General features: G+C 50.4%; 1 protein-coding gene across 2 annotated transcripts; it reads right to left on the bottom strand.

The window, feature by feature from the left end:
• Positions 1 to 1517: 1517 nt before the first annotated feature.
• On the bottom strand, positions 1518 to 23951 carry Gpr68 (G protein-coupled receptor 68). Of its 2 annotated transcripts, none has more exons than XM_057783262.1 (2): positions 23721 to 23951; positions 1518 to 4065 (listed from the first exon to the last, which is right to left on the bottom strand). In XM_057783262.1, the coding sequence occupies exon 2, from the start codon at positions 3969 to 3971 to the stop codon at positions 2844 to 2846; it is 1128 nt and encodes a 375-aa protein (XP_057639245.1). In that variant the 5' UTR covers positions 3972 to 4065; positions 23721 to 23951; the 3' UTR covers positions 1518 to 2843. The 2 variants fall into 2 exon arrangements, with proteins under 2 accessions (XP_057639245.1, XP_057639244.1); XM_057783261.1 differs by lacking the exon at positions 23721 to 23951 and adding an exon at positions 12689 to 13127.
• Between the last annotated feature and the right edge of the window lie 659 nt (positions 23952 to 24610).

Raw genomic sequence — 24610 nt, 5'->3', positions numbered from 1 at the left:
GTACTGGTCATTTATGTTTGTTATTTTTATTTTTGTTATTTGGGGCCAAGGATTGAACCCAGGGCTAACTATGAGATAAGCTCTTGCCCCTGTTTTACGGCACTGTGATTTGGATGGGGGTTACTTATTGCTCCAATTCAATCTAGTTTTGACTGAGTTAGAAGGTTCATCACTGAGGAGTGTCTTCAAACACCTGCACCTTAATAGTTACAGCTACAGCCAGAGCCAGTAATAAGTGATTCTGTGTTGGGGTCCTTAGGAGTTACGGTGTCCTCGGATTGGCTTGTCTGCATAGTAGTGAGTTAGCTGCCACTGCTGGTGTCTGTGGAGGGTGAACTGAGGGACCCAGAAGAGGTACTTAGCAGTGAGGATGCCGGGTATTGTGACCTCTCTGCTCCAACACAGATAATGTCCCATATAGCAGTATTCCTCTGAGAGTTGCTAACTGAAAGAGAATGGAACTGAAATCTCACCATTTCCCCCAGAGCCCTGGACCCGGAAACCAGAGGAGTTCCAGGAATGGAAATCCCCATCCCCAGATGCCTAAAGCAGTTGGGTCAGATTTGACTCCTCTAGAATGCACGAGCCGACGGCAAGCAGCAGATGGGGTTGGAGCTTTCTCCCACTCTTCTCTGGCCAACCCACAGGCCAGTGTGTGTAAACAGGAAGATGAGCCCTTGTCATACTAAGCAACACTAGTAAGTAGGAAAGGAATTTTAACGGCTTCTGTCACCTTCGGTCCAAACCAGATGGACTTTCCCTCCCAGCCCTTAGGAGAGAAAGCAGTATTAATCCCTAATAGCGTTCTTGCTTAGTCTGTTTGGAAGAGAGATCTGTCCTTCCATAACACCCCAGAACTCCAGGAGCCTGACCCACAGAGGGATTAAGTGGTCAAAATCAAATGTGTGTTTCAGTAGGATGTGGGCAATCCTTCGGGATAAACATTGAGTCTGCCGCTGTGGAGAGTTTGCCCCACCTGAAAGAGGTTGCCAGCCAACAAGGTGGGTGGCTCCAAACAAGGCTGATGACGATTCTGGGAAAATGCCAGAGAGATGAGCGCAAGAAGCCCTTCTTCTGGTGGGGGCTCACCCTCACTGTGGGGGCGGCTGCTCAACATACAGAGTCCCAAGTGGTCAAAGACAGAGGGAGTGGCATTCCCCAAACCACAGGGCTGGGCTTTCTCCTCAAGTCTCTGGTGGGTGGATTTGTGATGACGCCCTGCACAGATGTTTCCAGGGTGCGTTTGCGACAGCGTGCTGCGCTGGAGCACGACCCCTGCCTCAAGGCAGAAGAGAAGACCCTCCTGCACTCGGGGGCTCGGACTTGACCATTTGACGGGTGCTCAAGGGTAGCACCCCCAAGCTGTCCTGAGTTTTCTGCAAGGTCAACCCCTGGATCTTCCTATTTGGGGTCTTCCAAGGATACTCTGATCTCCCTGGTGTGGGCGTGGCCCCTGCCCATAAGGACTGCACAAACTCTGCTGTGATTGGTTATTTTGCTTTATTTCCAGACTGAAGTTACTACATAAATCCACCTCACAGTCCAACACAGGAATACTCAGCAGAAGAGAGGCGACGATACAAAAATGCAGCTCTCGATAGTAAGGGGGCCAGGCTCAGCTCATTCCAGTCCAAGCCAGTCAGAATTCGCAATTTCAGGTCAAAACGAGGTTGGGGGATACTGCGGAATGAAAAGGTGCAGACCACTCAGCTATCAGCACTGCCCCACAAGGTCCTAGGCTGGGGTAGGTGTGCGTTGTTCTGGCATGCAGGCCCCTCTGGCAACTCTCCTACAAGATTTATACCAGAGTGGAGCTCGAGCCCAAACCTGTGGTCAAGAGACACGACAATGTGTGTGTTTTGTTAGTTTAGTTGTACCTAGGAACTCTGGGAAACTGGCACACTCCTCCCAAAGGCTGCTGGATGCTCTATAGTGTGTGGGGCAAAGGGTAGGAGTTCCTGGCAGCAGTCACATGACTCTGGTATCAGTGTCTTGGCACACAGTTGCCATGGACACCCTGCAATTTTTATATTCTCCCTCTCTTCCCTCAGGCTCTCGGGTCTAGCACTCTGGTCAGATGGAAATGGAAAGCTAATTAAGAAAAAGCCCTGTCAAGAACTCAGCTAGGGATTCAGCCTCAGGCCCGAGTCCTCTTCCTTGAGGTTTACGATGACATTTTTAAGGGCCCTTGGCATCTCCCCAGGGAGCCCTGGGGTTTAACTGTCATCAGTCCTTGGGGTTGGGGGATTTATTCAACCAGCCCTGTAAGAGTGAGATGTGTCTGGTCCTGGAGCTTCTCTGGGACAGCCACTCTGCTGTTGTTCCTGCCCCATCCACACCAGAACCCCAGCCCTTACACCCACACTTCACCTTAACCAGTCTTCCGCTCTAGACTTGCTAGAGAGATGAGCTCAAGCATTCATAGTGACAATACAGCTTCCTGTGTCACACAAGACCACAGCACGTTTGGACGGGTGTCACATGATGACAGTGGTACTGTAAGGCTCAGCAGGCGAACGCCCAGGTTCCTGCTCCCCTCCTCCATGCCCCAGCCCTGCTCCTTGCAAACTTCCTGGAGTGACAATTCTGACTCTCTCCCACCTGCAGCCCAGGCGGCAGCAGACATGGAAGACAGGGCTCATTCACACACTCAGCAGTGCCCCGGCTTCCAGGAACCAGGGGGACCTAACTGTGGCCCAGGACCACGGCTCCTTCCTTCCTTCCTGAGGGGAGAGGCACCTGTACATGGCAATGTGGGAGACAGCCACCACGCAAGTTCCAGACCACAAGGCCTGTTGGTGAAAGCTCAGGCCTAGCCTAGCCTCACATAAGGCTAACTCAAGCTAGGCCAACCCAACTGTGGGGGACCCTCCCACTCCCAGTGAGTTAGGGGTCTGGAAGGCTGAGTGGAGCTTGGTTAACAATTCAGGTTCCTCGCCTTGGGCCCCACTTTTCCCAGAGGCCTCAGGGGCACCCAGAGGGTAGGCCTCCCTGGTCCTGCTTGTCCTGGAGCAGGTAAGGAAGGCTAGGCAGGTTCCTCGGAGGCGGGCTAGGTCCCTGTGAGTGGTCTCACTGACGAAGCAGTACAGCACCGGGTCAGCTATGCAGTTGAAGCTGGTGAGGAGGAGGGAGAAGTGGTAGATGTTGAAGATGCTCTTGGCGAACTCACAGCTAGCCTCCCAGAGGCTGCGGACCAGCAGCAGCACGTGGTAGGGCAGGAAACAAGCCAGGAAGATGACCACGGTGCTGAGCACCAGCCGCTGAATCTGGTCCTTGCGGCTCTTCTGCGTGCCGTGGCTGCGGCGCACAGCCCGCAGGATGCCCCGGTAGGAGGCCAGCAGCAGGCAGATGGGGAAGAGGAAACCCACGAGGAAGCGGTAGTAGTTGATGCCACGCTGCCAGGCCTGGATGGGGTAATGCTCAAAGCAGACTCGGTGCCGGTCCTCGTCCTCGATGACTTCCTTGTGCTTGAGGAAGTAGACGCTGGTCAGCAGCTCCTTGACCCAGATGAGCACGCTGACACCCACGGCAGCCTTCAGGGTTCGGAACTGGTGGAAGCGGAAGGGGTGGGCCACGGCCAGGTAGCGGTCGATGGAGATGCAGCAGAGGAAGCCCACGCTGATGTAGATGTTCTCGTAGAGGAGGATGCCGCACACCTGGCAGGATAAGTCACCATAGGACCAGTTGTCGTGCTGGAGCACGTACTGCAGCCAGAAGGGGAGGGAACAGATGTAGAACAGATCCGCAATGGTCAGGTTACACAGGTACACTCCCAGCTCATTCCGAGCCTTGATCTGCAGGTAGCCGAAGTAGAGGGACAGGCAGTTGGCTGGGAAGCCCACCACCAGCACGGTCACGTAGACCACTGGGGCCAGTGTCTGGTGGATGGTGTGGTCAATGGGGCAGGTTAGTGAGGAGTTCTCTGTGGTGATGTTCCCCATCTTTGGGCCACAAGGGGCCTTACCCCTCATAGAGTTTGAGATGGGGTCAATCTCTCTGTTGCCATCTTGTTTATACGCGACTCAAGTGTGTCCAATCTGTTAGTCACCGGCGGTAGGTGAACCCCTACAAATGAAGGCAGAAAAGGCTTTAAATAATCACAGCTAAGGTCTACGGAAACACCTGTGTGCCAGGTGTCGTTCCACTTGCTGTGTTCATTTAGAAGCTCCGCCACCCAAGCAGCTCCAGTGCAACTGAACAAGATATACCAAAACACCGAGGTGTGGCTTATGGCTCCCCATCTCTGGCTTCCCTAATTACCCCCTGTCCCTTATTTATTTTTATGGTCCCTTGGTGCAAGCAAAGGGGGTAAAGAGGAGATCCTGGGAGCATAACTCAGCCTGGCTCTCCAAAGGAGAGTATCCAGGGCTCCATCACCTTACACAATAACAGTCTGAATGTTACAGGTCTGTAGAACGAGGCCCAACACGGAGGCCACAGCCACTCTAGGGACCTCTCCATATGAAGAGACATGCCCTAGTCCACAGCCTTCTGAGCTTTGGCAAGAAACAAAGGCCAGTTTCTCATCACAGTGCCCTACTCGAGTTCCTGCTACCCCTCAGCAAGTGTCTCCTCTCTCATCTCCCCAGGGGATCTTGGGCAAGGTTCTGGACTAGTGATCAAAATAAGCAAAGGTCAAGGCAGAGCCAATCCCTTGCTTAAGTTTGTGAGACTTTCTGAGCCTCGATTTCTTCATCTGGAATTTAGGGATTAAAAACACTTTCCCCCTTCCGTCGGGACCAAATCAGATGGCAGATGGGCAGCTGCAGTGTTTATCAAGGACGAAGGGGGACTCGAAGATGCTCACTCCTTCACTGCAGTAGTGAGAGGACTATATCGATCGTATCGAGAATGTTTGTTTGTTTGTTTGTTTGTTTGTTGAGACAGGGACTCACTGTGTAGCCTAGGGCTGTCCTGGAACTCTCTCTCTGTCAACCAGGCTGGCCTCAGAGTCACAGAGACGCACCTGCCTCTGCCTCCCGAGTTGAGAATTTAACAAATGGAACTCCAGACCACAACAATCTAAGTGTAGAATGCGATGTTTTGTCTCCAGTGTACTTGATAAATTAACACATCAAAACAGTAAAGGCTTGAACTGCTCTATTGATTCAACCCTTCTCTCTCAGCTGGAAAAATCTCACTGGGGCTACATCATATTTTTCTTTTCTTCCTCTTTTTATTTGTCGGATTGTTTTTGGAACAGCTTTGTCCATGCATGTAGTCTCCTCAGTGCCCGGGTGATAGTGTGTGACATCCCCTCTGCTCAACTGGCATTTTATTTCCTTGAAGAAGTCGTTTTAGGTACAGTATTTGCTGCCTTGTGATGAAACTTACTGTCACAGACCTCCTGCGTGTTCATGCTGAGGTCGTCTGGAAGGAGACACAACACTGTGGTCTCTCAGATTTTTTCCCATTCTACCCCTAGCCAAGAACTGACTTTCCTTCCTCTTGAGAATCTACAGTCTACCTGACTGAAGATTCTAAATTACTCTGCTTTGTGATTTCTGCAGATCAATACTGGCCTTTGTGCACTCTTCAGAAAGCTGAGGGCTAGCTGGGCTCCTGAAGGGAAGCCTCTTAGAGACCCTGACCAAGTCTCAACAGACCCCAAGACTCTCCAGAGCCATGCCTCCCCTTCCACCTCAGCCCTTCTTTCCACCACTACCTCCCATCTTTCCTTGGCTCCCACCTGGCCCGGGACCACCAGAGCAGAGATGGCTAAAGGAGCTAGAGACTCCTGGGAAGGGGATCAGAGAAATCTGGACCCTGCAGCTCCGTGCCAGGGTCCCTGAGGACTAACACGGGAGTTTCTCTGAAGTTACATTCAGTCTTGCAGCTAACTACGCAGTCACCCGCTCTGACCTGTGGTTACCAAGGGTAACAGTGGTAGAGGGAAAAAGACGGGTGGGTGCAGCACATTAATGTATTCTGAACTTGAGAAGCTAAAGTAGGGGATCTCAATGACACCTTGAGTCACCTTAAATAACTTAAACAACGATAAACAAACACCATTGCCACATATATTGCATACACATATGTGGGGATGATGGTACATATCCACATATCTGTAATCTTTCTCTCTCTCTCCCTCCTTCTCTCTCTCTCTCTCTCTCTCTCTCTCTCTCTCTCTCTCTCTAGTTTTGTGAGACAGGGTTTCTCTGTGTAACAGCCCTAACTGTTCTGGAACTAGCTCTTGTAAACCAGGCTGGCCTCGAACTCACAGAGATCCACTTACCTCTGCCTCCCAAGTGCTGAGATTAAAGGCCACATATCTACAATCTCAACAATTATGACAGGGTCCAGTGCTAACCCGGGCCATAAATTATTTCTCTCGACCAGACCCCAACATAAACTCTCTGGACCGGTGTGGAGGCACAGGAATAAAGAGACAGCTCACATGGCTTTATCGGGAGGAAGAGTCTCAGTGGTCCCTCATGAAGTCCTGAGTTCACATCCTGAAGAATTTTTCTTTTCAGCTTTTATACCAACACATAAACTGAGTGGGGAAATACACCAGCATTCTGTCTCCTAGGTAACCAGGTGAATGACATTTTGTCACGTCTGCATCTACCTGTCTGCTGTGTATGCTAACTGTCACATAGGCTTGAATTAACATCTCTATCAGGTATCTTCCAAATTACAAAGAAAGGAGCAACAACATCCTGACCCTTTGTTAGGGCGGTGACAGCCTGTCTGCAGGGCTATGTGACCACCTCAGGTGGGGCCTATGGCTTCAGAGCCTGGCTGCCACACAATATAGAAATATGGGCCTACACAATTATGAGGCAGAGGCGAGAGGATCATTGTGAATTCAAGACCAGCCTGGGCTAAATACTTAGTAAAATTTTGTCTAAAAACAATATTTTGAAAGAGAGAAACCATATTCACATAAATTCATTACAGTATACTATTGTAATTATTCTTTTTATTACTAGTTATTGCTCACATCTTCCTAATATACAAATTAAACTACATCAAGGGTAAAATACGTACATGTTTGATAACTCATAGTGTAAACAGAGGTCAGTGCTCCCCACCTGTGAATTTAGGCATCTCCTGGAGGTGTTGGATGTGTGCCTTTGGGACAAGGTAGACCACTGTGTGTTCAGTTCTCCTAGATAAAGGGGCCGGAATCCTCATGCGTGTTTAAATGAGCAGGAAATAGGTCTGGTCCAAAGCCACCTCTTCTCTCATCCGGATTCCAATTCCCCCTAGCAGAGTCAAAGCCCAGTCCCTCCTCTACCCTAGCTCGCCCCTCTCCTCACCGCACTCATATTCTTTCCTCAGAAGTCCTTCCAGGCCCGCTCGCTCTCTATGCAGCTCTCCTCTCCACCTGAACTCTTCTGCCACCCAGCCCCACCCCCGCCCTCCCGCTCAGGCTCTGTGTCAGTCACATCCCTTCTCCAGAGAAGCAGCCCGTCATCTCCTTGATTTACACACTTGGAAGCAGCTTCTCCCACACCTAGACTGAAAACCAAGCACCCTTGTCAACCCAGCAGACCCCCCTGATTCTAGCTCCCCTAACCTTGCCTGCCAACCCACCTGACAGCCACATGGCAGCCTCCTGTGCCTCGGTCCCTCTACCTGGATCTTGCCTGGTCACTCCTTCCTAGAGTTCTCCTCCTATGGCACCGCCCCCACACAGCACCTGTTCCTGCTCTGCCAGAGATCTCTGGACTGTCGCTTCTCCTGACACCCACCTCATACACACACACACACACAGCACACATACACACTCACGCACACACGTGTGCACTCACACATTGCACACACATGTATACCCACACACCTGTCTCCATCTCATCATCCTGACTGATTGCTTCACAAGCTTTTCCGATTTACGTCTCATTTATTTAACTTGTGTGACTGTTGACGGCCAGGCTCCGAAGGGATGCAAATTCCAACACGGCAGAGGTTTTCCCAGCTCTCACTGATGTCCCCCAGCAGTGTGAACTATTTAGGGACTTCTTGAATGACTAAGTAAGAGTCATTGCTCATTCTTTCCAGGTGAGGAAAGCGGGTTCCAAAGGGGAGACTTGGACCAGCGAGATGGCTCAGCTGGTAAAGGCTCTTGCCACCAGGCCTTAACGACCTGAGTTCAAATCCCACATCCCACAAGTTGTCCTCTGACCTTCACACATGTGTCATGCAAGTTTGAGTACCAAGGTTCAGACCCCCAGAACACAGGTAAATGCCAGGTGGGCATGGCAAACCATCTGTAACTCTAGGCTTGGGCAGCAGAGATGGGGGTCCCTAGAAGACGCTGGCCAGCTACTGCAGGGAATCCTGATTTGGGTTGAGAGACCTTGCCTCAGTGAATAAAGGGGACCTGAAATGGAAAATAAAAGGGCGGAGGAGCACAGGCCCAGGCTTCCCCAGATCAGAGCAGACGAAGCCTCCTTGAGGCATGCCCTGTCAGGTCTTGGAAATTCCCTGATAGTCACTGGGCCCCAAGTCTGTTGTTTACTAGTGGTGAGTGTATGGACGTGTGGGGTGGGGTAGGGCCGGGTGACGTTTGTAGCTTCCTCTTTCCTAAGCCAGCAACGAGCTACTTCTGGCAACCAAAGGCAGAAATATGCAAGTCTGCAGAGCTAAAAAGCAGCACTACTGCAGCCAGGTTTAGGCACCTCCCATGTTCACTGTGGAACAAAATGAACAGCAGTTCTTGAACTGACTGCATCCAAATCCACTGGAGGTTTAGGAAACCACAGACTCTCATACTCCTGAGTTTCCAAACTGGCTAGGTCTGAGAAAGGAGCTCTCAAAAGTTTTACATCTCAAATGAGCTGCTAGGAGATGCAGAAGATGCAGGGTTGCTGGACCATGGATCACACTTTTTGAATAGCAAGGTCCCAGAAGAGTCTCGAAGGCCACAGGCTCAGGTTCTGAGCATACCCCTCCCATTATGAGTTCCTGAGGCAGGGAGCAGATGCTGCTAGAAGGAGCTTAAAACCCAGCAGGAACTTTGAGCAGAACAGGAGCACAGGCCCTGGGCATTTCCAGACTCTGTCTGGAGGGAGTAGCTCCAGGGGTCCTCATGGCATGGTGACTGCAGGTGTTCCTGCAGCTGTCTCTTTAGCTTGCAAATGTTTTGCCCTTTATTAGGGTTTCCTATCTGTACTCTGCTTCCACCTTCACAACCCTGTTTTTGTTTCTCTTTAAGACAAAGCTACTTGTCCAACAGTCCAGTACTTCCAAGTTTCATGGAACAGGTATTTGAGGAGCATGTATAGTGTTCAAGTGAGACCAGGATACACACATGGGGAACTTAAGAGATAAAACAAGAAAGAGCTCCCATCCCCAGTGAACCTCTAAACCCAGAGCTCCCACCCCCAGGGGACCTCCAAGCCCAGAGTTCCCACCCCCAGGGAACTTCTAAGCCCAGAGCTCCCACCCCCGGGGAACCTCCAAGCTCAGAAGCCAGGAAGACACATGCAATGATTACTGCCATGAGAGGCAGCATCTGGTGGATGCATGGGCATCTCTTACACATACATTTAGTGTTGCTTCACTCTTGTGAGCCCATGCACACTTTCCATGATTCCAATCCCATTACAGCCTGATGGCTCCCAGAACTCCCCCTAGGCTGAAGGCTACATATAAACCACCCCTGCCACCTCACAGGACAAGCCCAGTGGGGTCCACACTAGGTCCCACATTTTCTCCATTAATCTGTTCTTAGAAAAGACATCCCCACTTGCCCAGTTACTCACCTTGAATGGATGCCCTTTAGCTTCCTCCCTCCTCTCCTTCATGGCCTTAATTGCCAACTTCTAGAATTTTCAACTCCTAAGTTTTTGAAAGCATTGCTCCTTTCTCCCTTTCTCTCACCAGCACCTAAGGTTGGCTTGATCAAGACTTCCTGAAGTCAGTGTAACTGCCTTAAGTTAGGTTCATGTCTGTGACTCACCACCGAAACACCATCTTTCAAAACACACATCTAACCAAGTCATACACTGGCTGTCCAAACATTCACCCATATCTACCCAGCCACCTATTCACTTACTCATCCATCCCTTCCCTATCCACCCATCATCCATCATCTACCCCTCTATCCATCCATCATCCTTTCATCCATCCATCATCCACCCCTCTATCCATCCATCATCCAGCCATCAGCCAGCCAGCCATCATCTACCCCTCTATCCATCCATCATCCTTTCATCCATCCATCCATCATCCACCCCTCTATCCATCCATCATCCTTTCATCCATCCATCCATCATCCACCCCTCTATCCATCCATCATCCTTTCATTCATCCATCCATCATCTACCCCTCCATCTATCATCCAGCCAGCCAGACACCCATCATCCATCATCTACCCATCCATCCATCCATCATCCATTCATCCATCCATCATCCATCCATCCATCCATCCATCCATCATCCATCCATCCATCCATCCACTCAGCCACCCACCCATATCCATTATCCAAGCGTTCTTCCTAGAACAGTCACTGAATGTTCATTGTATGGAAGGCATTACACTATATCCTGGCTCTAACAGCCAGCTTCATTTTATTCCCACGGAGAAGAACAGGTCAATGAAGTAAACTAGGAAGAGCACAGGATTTGTGGGAGTTCTTCGGAGGTAGCCTAATGCAGAAAGGGAAGTCTTTCTGAGCAGTGACAGCCAGACTGAGGCTAAGAGAAAGAGGAAGGGCTGCCCAAACAGCGGGGAGTTTTTGCCTGTGGAAAATATGTGCATGCCGTCAAATGCAAGAGGGAGAGAATGAGTACCTTTGGGGAACTGAAAGCAGCTTGACATGAGAGCAGGTAAGTACGAGGCAGGCATGGCCAGAGAGGAGACAAGAAACTCTGTAGAATGCCAACAAAATAGAAAGAAATTGAAAGATAGAGGAAATGGAAAGGTCCCTCAATGGCTGGTCCTCAAGCCTCTCAAAAATGACTTGTTAGATGGATAGGTAGGTAGAGGGGTAAGTGAGTTGAGTTGCTGGGTGGGAAGCAGATGTATAGGTAGTGAGTGGATGAATGGATGGGAACACAGGTGAGTGGGCAGATACATAAATGGGTGGATATATTGATGGATGTGTTGATGAGCGAGGGGCAGTTGGGGAAGGAGAAGGTTGGGGGCGATTGAGTGGATGAGGTGGAAGGGTGTGAATTTTGAGGCTGGGTCACTAACGGAAATAGGAAAGTGAGAAGGGGGGATCTCTGGGGTTGCCTTAGCTGGACGGTGAGCCCGTCACAGTCAACTCACACCCCTACAACATCTGAGGATGAGCAGCCTCCAACGGAAGACATCCGTCCATCTATCCATTGGAATCTACCTACGTGGAGTCCAGAAGACAATTCATCCTCACAAACTAAGCACCATGTTGGACACAGAAGTGTTTGGGAGTGGAAAAAAATCTTAGCTCCAACTGCATGGAACCCTCTCCTGGCCAAGCACAGCTCTGTATTTCCATTCTATATCACCAATGAGAACTCTGGGGGTCGGCAGTGAGTTGGCCTCCTGGAGACTCAACAGCTGAGATATGCAGGTCAGGCCTTAAAGTTCAGCCTGGATTTTCCTATACAAGTTATGTTCTAGCCATTGATCAGGGGCACCACTGAGCAACCAGCTTTGGCTTCCATGCCTCAAAGATGCCACTACAGGGGCCAGTAGGCTCTGCTCTGGGCTAAGCTCCTGCTCCTGGAGGTTATCTCACCAGCTTACCTTTGCACCCAGTGCTTGGTCTCCCGTGGTGGAGAAAAAAAGAGAAGCAGCTCTCTACCATCTAACTGAAAACCTGAGAACTACAGCACAAAGTGACTCACAGCTGGGGCAGACCCTTACACACATGTGAGCCAGGGTCGAAGCCACCAAGGGTTTAAACGACCAGAAGAGATGAAGCCCTGACAGGGAGGAGGCATCTCTAGGAGAAGCTCGTTCCAGAGGGTTGGATCTCTCCTGGAACCCGAATGACTACCTCCCCCAGCACTCATTCTTCTGTTTCCAGTATGCCTGCTTCCCTTTCCTCGGCTGACCAAGCATCCAGACATTTACATGGGCTGTTTCCAGAGGGATGAGGGTACCCAACTGTCCTATGAAGGCTGGCTTCAGAGGAAGTTTCCCCGGGGAAAGGACAAAAATAAAATGTTCTTTCTTTCTATTGTCACCTTTCCCCCGAATAGTCTCACTCCTGCAATGACAGATAACCGAGTCTTATTTCTAATGTCCAATGAGAGTTTCAAAGTCAGCCCAATTAAAGCTTACCAAATTCCTGTAAGTTGGGTGGGGCTGGTATTGCTAACCCATTTCACAAAACCTGAAGCCTGGGGAGGCTGAACTAGTTCCCGAAGCTTACACAGTAAGTCAGGATGATTCTGAATCCAGAACAAAAGCCTGACAGTGGTGGCATGCACCTTTAATACCGGCGCTCAAGAGGCAGAGACAGGTGGAACTCTGTGAGTTCAAGGCCAGTCTGGTCTACAAGAGTGAGTTCCAGGACAGCCAGGGCTGTTACACAGAGAAACCCTGTCTCAAAAAACCAAAAACCAAACCAACCAACCAAACGAACAAAAAACCCCAAAACAAAACGAAAAAACAAAAAACAACAACAATAAAAATAGACCCCAAACAATAGCAAGCTATAGCAAGCAATACACTTGACTGTGTGGCCCTGTACACACACATACACACACACGGACTGAGAAATAAACTCCCCCAGACAATGCTTACCTTGATGTTTGTCATGCATGCTGGTATTTTCGATTTCATTTTTTTATTCACAGGTCTTGGGCTATTAGACTGATTTCTGTCCCACAAGCGGGCCACTTTGGAAGCTATCCAGTTCCATACCCACACTGCCTGGCTTTTCTGGAGCCTCTGGAAACACAAAGGAAGGCAGCAGGGTGTCTACAGCCAGGGCTGACGGGAAACCAGCAGTGAGGTCCAGCCTCAGCAGCCCGCGTCTCTGAAGAAGAACCCAGCAAGAGTCGGCTCTGACTCAGCCCGTCTAGCGAGCTCTACCCTCAAACCTCAACTAGCTGTACTCCTACAGCTCAGCTTGGCAGTACACGGACAACCCTGCCCCCGGACAAGCTCTCCCTCTCTCAATTCCTGCAGAAAACCTTCCCGGTTCATCTAGAAAATCCCCAGCTGGAGGCTGCCCATTCCCGAGCTGAGGCAGAATCATGTGAACTCCAATCTGGTGTCAGGCTGGGCCGTTGCTGAGGAACCGCCCGCCAGCAGGAGGATGAGGGTGGCAGGGATCCCTCCACACACCCTCCATCCCTTCGGCTTTCCGCATGCTGCAGGTGGAGTCCGGGAGCACCCTCGCCGCAGACACTCGAACTTGAATTAATACTGATGCCTGGGGGTTGGGGGGCTTAGAAAGAATCGGGCACTCCACTTCTAGCTGTCACCACCTCGGGTGCATGCTAGGCACCAAGAGGCACCGAACATTGAACCTCTTTCCTGTGGTTTTCATTGGAGTCCCTCAGGTCTGCACTGTGGTTCTCGCTTAAGGCCATCAGAGGCAAGGACAAACTGACAAGGGACTGCACTCATAACCTCAAATCCTTCCTCCCGGCAACTAATATCTGGGTTAGTGGGTCTCAGCCCTGGTCACACTTGTCAGAGAAAACTTCAGAGCCTATTAATACATCATACATACATACATACATACATACGTACAGATATGGATATACCCTATCCAGAATCGTCCAGGCATCAGTGTTATGCAAAGTTCCCTGGTCAATACTAAAATAGATAGGCAAATAGAACCTGCTCCACAGACCCACAGAACTGGGGTATTAGGGTCAAAGCCTGGGCAGGATAGGATATGTGACCCCAAGTGTTAACCAAGTGCTGGACCCCACCCGTGAACTCCTTCTGCTCCTGGGAGCGCTCATGAAACCTTGCTGTGTTCATTTGCACACTATATACTACACAGGCCAAGCTGTAGGAAGTTCTCCAGTCCAGCCCCTCAGTTACAAGTGGGGAAACTTGGGGCCCCGAGGCCCAGAGGCTGTGGAGAGAACCTAACCACTAAAGGATAACTGGGCTGTGAGTGAAGTTTGACGCTGATGTCAGGGGCTGCAACAGAGTCCTCCAAAGCAGGGCCCTTGGAAGCCCATCACAAGCTATACCTGGAGCCTGGGCACACCACGCAGAGAGGGCCCAAGGGACACGATATCACTGTGATGTAGGGGACCTATCTTGTCCAGAGAACAAGCTGCTCTTGGACAGTGTTAGCCGAGGATCCTTCCAAGAAATGCCAGCACGTAACGGGCCTTTATCAGCTGTCACCTGCATCAGCGGCTAGCTGGAGATCTTATGTTACAGGAAGACGGCCACTTGTTCTGGGGCCGCCATCTGCCAGCACCGGATGTCACGCCTGGGGTCTAGAGTGTACTTGTCTTTCCATGATGTCACATGGAGAAGGGGAGAGTATAAGACTCCCTGACCACCCCCAGGTCGCAGAGAGCACCTCCCTTCCAGGGTGGCCCAGCTTAACAGGACACACAGACACTGCACCCACACCTTTACCTTGCACACCTTCAGGAACCAGTGAAGGCACACACCAGGGACAGAAAACTGTCCTGACCTCTGCTAGCCAATGCACAAATCTTCACCTGGAATAGGCACCCCAGCAAACCCAGCAAGCCTCAGACACATTGGTAGAAGGATTCCTTAGTCTACGTCCTCTGTCATGCCCATGTAGGAAGAGAAAATAGAGCCATTGCTAGGTGCTGGGATTTTTTTTCCTTCAGCAGTGATACTACAGTGGTCTCAGGAATCCTAGAAGCCCCATAATCTCCTGCTCTTTACAAACTTCAATAAAACCTACAGTTCTATAAAAACACAAGCCTGTCACACAGTGCTGTAATGTCAAGAAAAGTATCGCCCTGTATCTACCTGCAGGATTCTGCCCTTTAGCCAAAGAGAACCAGCTACTGCCCAGGGCAGGGTGGGATAGGAGGATGGAACTGAATAGGACCAGGTCCTTCCACCCCACCCCACTTAGGTTTAAAGACACAGTCTCCTATGTAACTCAACCTGAAACTATGTAAGCCCAAAGTGGCCCTGGACTCATGATCCTGCTGCTCAAAGGTGGAAACGCTGGGATTACAGACAAGCATTGCCACATCACTGCACTATACCAGCCAGGTGGCAGTGACTGCCGTCCATGGACCCCACTGGACTGAGCCCTGACTGTCCTTATCCTGTCATAGCAAAGACACCTGCTTCTGGGCTTGCCCCTGAAGAGTTGTGAGCCTTCCTTGACTGCTTTGGAAGCTACTGGCTGCCATTTGCTTCGATGCAGAAGTCTGCTCCGAGAGAGAATCCTAGGTCACAAGACCTTGAGTTACCCACCATCTCCCCAGGAATCCAGGCAGCTGAGAGGCAGGATAAATAGCCCCCTGGGGTCTACTCGTAAGGTCTCCAGCACCAAGGGAGTAACGAACACTACAGCCACTCAGAGGCCAGCTCAAGAGGGAGGAGCACAGGCTCTGACCCAGACCTGGAGGTCAAGGTGAGCACTTCCACGTCCTGAAACCTTGAGAATCATAGTCTACAACTTCGTGAAGCTCGGAGACGATGAGACCCAGGAAAATGCCTGGCACTTAGTAAGTCCTGAAAAAGAGCCAGTGAGATGATGATGATGATGATGATGATGATGATGATGATGATGATGATGATGATGGTGGTGGTGGTGGTGGTGGTGGTGATGGTGATGATGATGATGGTGATGGTGATGATGGTGATGATGATGATGATGGTGATGATGATGATGATGGTGATGATGATGATGGTGATGATGATGATGGTGATGGTGATGATGATGATGGTGATGATGATGATGGTGATGATGATGGTGATGATGATGATGGTGATGATGATGATGGACTGACAGATTGATGATACTAAGCCTGGAGTTAGAACTTCCCATCCCTCCATCTGATGAGGCAAGTCAAGGCAGAAACTGGGCAGACTGACTTGGGAAATGGTGATGGAACACTGTGTATTACCATCAGGGTTTGGAGGAACTCAAATTACTCCCTAATTTGAAGCTAACAAGGATGGAGGATCTGAGGGGCTCCCCGGGAGTCCTGGCAATGTAAGCAATGCCTGTAATTAGCCATCTGCAGTTTGGCTGCAGGGAGCCTTTCCTGGATTGTGTCTTCAGTAGCTGTGTGTTAACGAGCTCATGCTTGTAGCCAAGGAGACTCTGCGTAGGTCACCTAGATTCCTGGTGGTGCCATGGGCTCAATAGGTGCCAGGTGTGTATTAAGGATGGCTCCAAAGATTAAGACTCTTCAGTTCCCAATGTGTCCAGCACCAACACCTCCTTGAGGGTTCTGGAAGAACCTGGAGGACCTCAATATCTATACTAGCCACCGATGATGTGGCTGTCCACCAATGCATGCTCTGGTTTTAAGCTTAAGAAAAAATACTGTGTGCATGCATAGGCACATGTACCACGGTGCATGGGTGGAGGTCAGAAGATAACTCCGTGGTGGTGATTTTCTTCTTCCATCTTCACATCTATTCCAGTGACTGAACTCTGTCGCCAGATTCGCCTAGCAAGTACCTTTCCCGCTGAGACAGCTTGTATGCTCTATTTCTTCTTTTCTTTTCTTTCTTCTTTTGAGACAGGGACAGCTAACTGTTCTGGAACTCACCATGCAGATTAGACTGACCTTGAACTCACATATATCTGCATGTCTGCCTTTGTCTCCTAAGTGCTGAGGTTAATGGTGGGCACTACAACGCCTGATTTCATTCTTATATCAACTCTATGCTACGGGGTCATCCCGGCTTTATAGATGAGGGAAATGAGACTCAGACAGAAACCAGTCTGCTCAGGGCTACATAACTGGAGAGCACATTAGCTAGGATTTGAACACAGGCATTTGACTCCACATAAGACTTTAGACCAGGGCTTTCCTGGTCCCATTGCTCCTGAAGCAGATTGCCATGGAGTTGCTTTAAAACAAATTCTCATCTTACAGTTCTGGAGGTCCGAGTCTGATATGGATTTTAGTGGATTAAAATCAGTCTGTTCTCCAGGTTGTATTCCTTCTGAGGGGGAGTTCAAAGAGATCACCTCATTTTTCAGCTTCTAGAAGCTTCCAACATCGCTAGGCTGTGGGCAACTTTCCACTCCCAGAACTTGTCATGTAACCGAACGCTCTTGCTTCATTATTTTGTTTGTTCCTGTCAGCATGGATTCTCTCTCCTCCCTCCTTCTCCACTTTCAGGGACCCTTATGACAAACGGGGTCCACTCAATTGGCCCAAAAAAGTCTCTATTTTAAGATCAGTTTAGCAGCAACCTTGGTTCCTTAATTCTCTTAATTGGTGCTTATGAACTTAATTCTCTGCAAAGGTAATACTTTGTGAGGAACTCGACATCTGGGTTGGGGAAAAGAAGAAAAGAGACCTAGATGTTTCCCTCTATCCCTACCCCAATCAGGACAAGGTCTAAAGCTGTAAAACAAGGCCACATGGACCAGCGCATCAATGTACATATAGGATGGGGCCTCTGGGTGGAGGCAAGCTTGAGCTGTGCCCTGAGCAGCAGCAGAGTTTTGGAGAGGGAAGGGGAGGAGACTCTTCAGTCTCTCAGCACCCTGTGCTGGGTGACCCAACATTTAAGTCACCCCTTCCCCAACTTCTGTTCCTCTTCCCCCAATACTCCTTACCCCCATCTCCGTATTCTTCTCCCCAGTCTTGAAGGCCACCCTGTTTCCCAGGTATTCAAAAGCACTACTGTTGACCTTGAGGACACTTGTATCAGCAACCCCTGTGTGCCCTGACCTGGACTCAGACTCAGAATCTCTTAAGGGTCTGGAGAGATGCCCAGTAGTTGAGAGCACTTGCTGTGCAATCGTAAGGAGCAGAGTTTGAATCCCAGAACCCATGCAACAAGGCAAGCATCTTGCTGGGCATGACAGTGCATGCCTTTAATCCCAGAATTTGGGAGGCACATACACATGGATCTCTGTGAGTGTGAGGCCACTGGTCTAACAGTGAGTTTCAGGAAGCCTGAACTACATAGTGAGACCTTGTCTCAAATAACAAACAAAGAAATGAACAAACGAACCAAAACAACCCTGGGCCCTCAGCACTTAAAAGCAATGACTGCTCTTCCAGATGACCCAGATTCAACTCCTACAACCATCTGCAACTCCAGTTCCGGGGGATCTGATACCCTTTTCTGGCCTCCAAAGGGCACCAAGCATACAACTGGTGTACCCACATACAATCAAGCAAAACAACCATACACATAAAATAAAAATAAATATTTTTGAATGAAAAAAACAATAACAGAAACAGCAAAAGCTGGATATTCATAAATAGCTGTGCAAGAAAAATAATAGGGTCCATTTTCAAAACCAAAGTATCTTGAGGCCCAGAAACATATACACAGAAAGCTCGGCTCCCTGCTAATGGCGGCAAGTCTCAGTACCCCAACCCGAACTAGACATTTAGAGTAGAAAATTATCAACAGCCAGGATTTCCTCATGACTTACAGAGGTCACATCCCTGAAAAGCTGAAAAAAATAAATAAACAAGCAAACAAATCAAGCAAGCAAGCAGGCTGCGAAATGTGCTAAACCCACTAGGGCCCTCACTGAGAAACAGACAAGGGTAAGTGACAGGTGACATGTTAGTCTGTACCCGCCCCATTGCTCAGCCACTGAGGACAAGGAGGAAAGCAGCCCTGTTCAGGTTATTAAACCTCTTCTCTACCCTCGATTGGCACACTGGTCACTTACTCCTTTGGGTTGGTGCCCAGCTTTGCAAGGCTGTAATATAACTGGCCTCTCTTTCAATCCTCTGGTCAGTAGGCTTTAGTATTATGAGTGGGGAGTGTATGTTCCTTCCTCACAACCTGTAACTCCAGCTCTGAACACACCACACACACATGTCCGCACACACACACACACACACACACACACACACACACACTCTTTAAGGGATGGAATCTGGGAGGCTGTGTCTCAGCAGTTCCCCTGGGTGGGTATGCCATATACCTAAGCTTCCTGGTGGAGCTTCAATACCAGCTTCTCCATGCAGCCCTTCCCGAGCCCAGAGGCCAAACCAATTTCCCGTCCGCTCCTACACCATTCACTCCACCCTTCTCTGGGACTGCTTTGTCCTTTCTGACTGAGCTGTGACTCTAGAGGTGAGCCTGTTCTCCCATTATGACTGTAAGAGCTGGGCCAGGGCCCCTCACACAGAAAAAGGTGTGGCAGGGATTCCAATGACAGGCGAGTGCAAGTTACGGGTACACGGGACGGGTGCTTGCGTGCCTTGAGCTACAACCAGGTGCAAGGTGCCGGACCTTTCACAGGCTGTGACCCTGTGGGGAAGACACGCTCATTCCAGCTGTGTCACCTAAGTGAGACGCAGGGTCACACAGCTGAGAAGCGACAGTGCTGGATTCATGATGAAGCCCAAGTTCAATATGTTTCATGACTGCCAGTGCCATTCCTGGGACTGTACGGGGTGACTTCTGGGTGCCCACATCCTCCTTCGTTTCCTGTGTACTGCTGGGCCCTGACACCACAACCCCTTGCACGCTAGGCCTCTGACCTCTACCTCTGAGCTCTACCCACGGCCTCCCACCTCCCTTTTGAAGAAGGAGGACCTGGGTCCATTTCGTTTTCCACCGAGGAAAATGTACACCAACTCCGTCAAGAGTTTGCGTGAATAAGCGACTGTGGGCCTTTCTTCTGCAGCCTGCCTGAAGTCCGATGTACGTGGCCAAAACCGAGGTTAGAAGCTAACAAATGGGGAGTAGGGGGAGACAGGATGAGGGAACAGGAAGAGCGTGAGTCTATTCTAAAGGTGTGGAGGGTTGAATCTTGGTGACTATGAATCACAGCAGAAGCCTGTCACCCAACCCGACTTCAAGCCAGGAGGGTCTGTGGTTTGAGGAGTTGAAATCTGTCTGAGCATCCTTCTAGCTTCTGGCCAGAGGAACGCCAGGCCTTAAGGTTGCCATGGTAACCCAAGTCTGCTGCAACCCTCCCCCTACACTTCCTGCCTACCCATCCTGAGAGCTCTAGGCCATCAATTAATGATCCAATAAATGTCTGACAACAGTCATCCAAGCCCAGCTGCAGCCTCCTGAAATCAGCGAGACTTCTCCCGGGGATTGGGAGCCATAAAGATGTTCATCGTACTTGACCTAGGGCCATCTGCTAAATTCTCTTTTCCCAAATCTAGGTTACTCTTTATCTTCTTCCGCTTGATTTTGAAAGCATGAGGTTGCCAGAGGTGGGGACTGATGCCTTGGAGACTTCCTGAGAAACAGATGCTGGAAACCAACACATAGGATGCTCACCCCCCTCAGTCCTGACTCAAGACCAGAGACACTGATTCCTATGGTGTCTTGGACATGCGCTTTTGTGACACTGCTGGTCCTTACCTGGAAGAGATCCTTCATCTTTGCACAAGATGATCAACTCACAGCACCCGGAAGGGAGAGAGGGAGAGAGGAAGGGCGGGAGGGAGGGAGGGAGGGAGGGAGGGAGGGAGGGAGGGAGGGAGGGAGGGAGGGAGGGAGGGAGGGAGGCTGGAGATCTGACTCAGTAGGTAGAAAGATCAGCTAGTAATACACACCCTGGGTTCGGTCCTTAACCCTGAATAAAACCAAGCACGGCTCCTACACCTGTAACCTCAGTGCTGGGAAGGCATAGACCAGAGAGGGTCAGAAGCCCAAGGTTATCACACAGCTAGTTTGAGACCTGTTGTGGAGTATTATTTTGAGTAGGCAAAGATGTGCTCCACTTGTTTACGTCACAGAATATTACTTCATCTATGTGAACGCGTGTTCCATTTGTTTCTGCTGCCTTTGTTAACGATGGAAAGATGTGTTATATTTGTTTGTGCTAAATTTGTTTAATGATGTAAAGATGTGTTGCATTTGTTTCGCCTTGCCTAAGGCACTAGCTAGTTTAATAAAGAAAAAAACAAAAACCTGACTGGCCAATAGCTAGGCAGGAGAGGGATAGGCAAGGTTGGTGGGCAGAGGAAAAAAGAGAGAGAGAGAGAAAAAAAGAAGAGAACGAGGAGAAAGAAGGACAAGCCCAAGGCCAGAAGTCAGACAGCCACCAGCCAGACACAGAGATAGCAGGAAAGAAAGGAAGAAAGCCCTGAGGCAAAAATAGATAAAGAGAAACATTAAAATAAGAGCTAAGATAAGGCCGAACATTCATAATTAATATTAAGTCTCCGTGTCATAATCTAGGAGCTGGGTGGTGGCCCAAAAAGAAAAAACCTGGTACAGAGACCAGCTTGGGCTACATCAGACCTGGAAAGACAGAGGGGAGTGGGGGTGGGGAAGAGGGGAAGAAGGAGAAGGGAAGGAAAGAGGAGAGAAGACTTGTGGTGACTCTAAGGTGGCTGCAATTTAACACTCATCTGGCAAGGAGTAGGAGCCCCTCTGGATCCTGCTGGGCTCTGTGATAGCCTGGCCAATGGAGTTAAGTGGAAGCAATACTATTCTAGCTTCGGGGTCCAGTCTAAGGGGACAGACAGTTCCTACTCCCTATCTCTGGAGGTAGTGGTTAACTGAAACTTAAGTACTGGAGGGAGCTCACCAATCAAGATAAGAGCTGACAGCCCCAGATGAACCTCCAGTTGACAGCTGGGTCCAGACTCCTGCTATACAAGTTTGCGACTCCATTGCAGAGGGGCCATCCCGCTGACTGACAGAGATCGCCTCTGAGCCCTTCCTTAATCACAGTCTTTTGAGCAACATAAACAAATGTTCTGAGTATCTTTTTTGTTTTCTTATTTCTTTAAAAATACATAACGAAATTCTTTGAGAATTTCATCCACCGTATTTTGGTCGCATTCGCTTCTACTCTTCCCCCCTCCCCCAACTCCTCCTGGATCCACCCCAAACTACCTAACTCCCCCCGCCACACACACACACACACACACACACTTCCTATCCTATCCGCTGCCCATATTCTCCTAGATGAGGAGCCACCCACTGGAGTGTAGCTGACCTACTAAGGTCACAGCCTGACTGACCGCCTCTTCCTCCCATTCGCAGTTCCTAGCTGAGTTTGCGGTTTGCTCTGCTCCAGTGACTAGCGGGAATGTTGTTAGTATCACTGTCTCCTAAATCTCCTTAGGGTCTACCATGGACTGGGCTCCGTGCATGGCTATATAATTTTAATATTTGTATGGACTCTGACGCAAGGGTATTATCATCTCTGTTTTCCCTGCAAAACACAAGGGTTCGGAAAGAAAAAGAATATCCATTGAGGTCAGCAGCTGAAACAGGAGTTTCAATGCTGAGAGCCCCAGAGAGCCCAGTTTAATTGTCCTTCTGACTTAACTGTTATGACTCTAGTCCCTAGAAAGTGCAGCAGGGGAGGGGGCTGGGTATCAGCTTTGGTCTCTACACCTCGGAGGTCAGAGCTTGTGTGGTCCCATCACCACACTAGAAAGAACTCCAGTGGCATGTCCATTCTCTGAGAGGCCCACTGAAGCTTAAAATGAGGGTGTTTTGGACTGGAGATGTGCGTTGCAATCATGCAGCCCTCTGGGGAGCAGGTAGGGGAGAAAGGGTGAACAGGAAGAATAAGAAAGAGGAGGAGGAGCCCAGAACTCCAACGAACAGAAGAGGTGGCTCAGAAAGAAGCGGTGAAGTTCCGGAACTGGGCAGACGACTCCCTTCCATATTTTGGCCGCTTGGCATTGCCCGCTGGGCTCGGGAATTTCCCCTCTCGCTCTTTGACACTCACCTCTGTATTGAGAGGTGGAGATGGAGGTGGGGGCGGGAGGAATGAAGCAAGTCATAGCTTTGTCTGTTATCTCAGATTTGTGTCGTTTCCAACAAGATCGACTGCCGCATGTCACCTCACTAACCTCTAGGGTTGATTCATCCACCCACAGGTATCCCGCCCCCCTTCACAGCAAGACATGCCCACAGCCATTTGGGCACATTGGCATCAAGACATTGTCCTTTTAAATCAGTGCTGAGCCCCAGAAAGCTTGCTTCCCTTGGTGTTTGCTTCGCTTTTGTCCACCCATCCCTTCATCCAGACACAGGACCTGGGACACAGATTTCTCTCTGGATTATTTGATTTCCAGAGGGGATCTGGGGGTTCAGACCAGCAAGCGCTGGTACTGCTCCTGCTGACTGGCGGTGGGCCAGCTTCCCCCTCCCTTGAGTGGAAGGTGAGGACATGGTAACTGTTTGGGTCTCAGTATAAGATGTAACCAGAATCTGCCGGAAGAAGGGACACAGTTTCTGGGAAAGGACCCCAGTGCAATTTCTGGATCACCAGAGCTGGGGAAATAAAGGGTTAAGGGTCTCACACTCTTTTTGCGGGTGAAGAAATTACCAGGTGGCCACGGAGCCAGCCGCGGGGGCGGCTGCTAAACCCAGCGGCGACCGCATAAGGAGATACCCGACCTAGGAGAGGACCGGGAGGCGCCAGCACTCCAAAGCAGACACCATCCGGTCACAGTCAGTTCTGCGGGTCCACCGCACGACGATACTGTTTGGGGGTGTGCCCGCCTCTGCCGTGTACTCGCGTCTGCGCGCGGGCGCACCCGCATCTATCGCCGGGAAGCGGTTGCACGCCTGACCCCGCGGTGTGCGCTCCGGGGCAGGACCCACAACCCAGCCGCAGGCCCCCCCGCCCCCCTCCACGCGCTTCTCCCGGTCCTGGCGCGCAAGCCACCCGAGACCGTGGCAAAAAGAAGGAGCTTGGCTCGCGGGGGACACGTACCTGCGCGGCGACAGTCTGGGACGCGGTCCTGCTGTCTTCCGGCGCCCTACACTCGCCGCCCGGAGAGGTCGGGGAGTCCTGCAGGCACACAGGTCTCTTACTCCTAGCCAGCCTGGGCCACGTTGTGCGAGATTCCTCCAGCTCCTAACCCCCTTCAGGCATAGCCAGACCTGCCGGCCCACGCCCTGCAGTTCACACTGACCGCAGGCCACAGGCGAGGCGCCTGCTAGAAGGGCCGAGGTGGCCAGAGCGCGCGCCGGTCCCGGAGGTGCAGCATCCCCCACCCTCCTCCAGCCAGCATCCTGACCTAGAGACTCACTCTGCCAAGGAAGCCTCGCTAGTGAAGAGCTAGGGGACTTCTTCGACTACAGGCACAGCCAGGCGCGCTTGAAATCCAACATGGGAAGCCGGGAGAAGGGTGAAGAGCGCAGTAGCCTTTCTGTGTTCACCTTCTGTCTCCAACATGAGTGGCACATTAGTGGCCACTCAGTAAATGTGGTGGGTGTCACATATCTGAGCCTTTCTCTATGCGCCCTAAATCTGGCCTCCTGGATCCCAGAGCTGGTGCTCCCGGAGCCAGCAGGGGTGGCCAGGGACTTCATGAATGACCTTCCCTGGTTTTATGGAGACATCAAGGAAAACTTAATGTCCTTGGCCCTACATGCTCCCAAATAATACTAATAACAATAGTCACAGCTCGCATTGCTATAAGCAGCTAAACATGTTGATTTGATTGACTCTAAACAAACGCTACTATTTTTCTCGTTTATATGAGGAGGTATTGAAGCACCGAGAGGTCAAATAGCTTGCCCAACGCCACACAGCTATTTAATGAAGACTTGAAGACTCAAGTCCGCATCCCACCCTACACCGTCTTCTGTTTCGAGCTT

Source organism: Chionomys nivalis, chromosome 10 (assembly GCF_950005125.1).
Source record: "Chionomys nivalis chromosome 10, mChiNiv1.1, whole genome shotgun sequence".
Lineage (NCBI taxonomy): Eukaryota > Metazoa > Chordata > Mammalia > Rodentia > Cricetidae > Chionomys > Chionomys nivalis.
Note: the sequence above shows the minus strand (reverse complement) of the source record. Positions and strands in the feature narration are given on the sequence as shown.

Bases quoted from the DNA above. Each gene is read 5' to 3' on its own strand.
- Gpr68 (XM_057783262.1), bottom strand. From the start codon at position 3,971: ATGAGGGGTAAGGCCCCTTGTGGCCCAAAGATGGGGAACATCACCACA.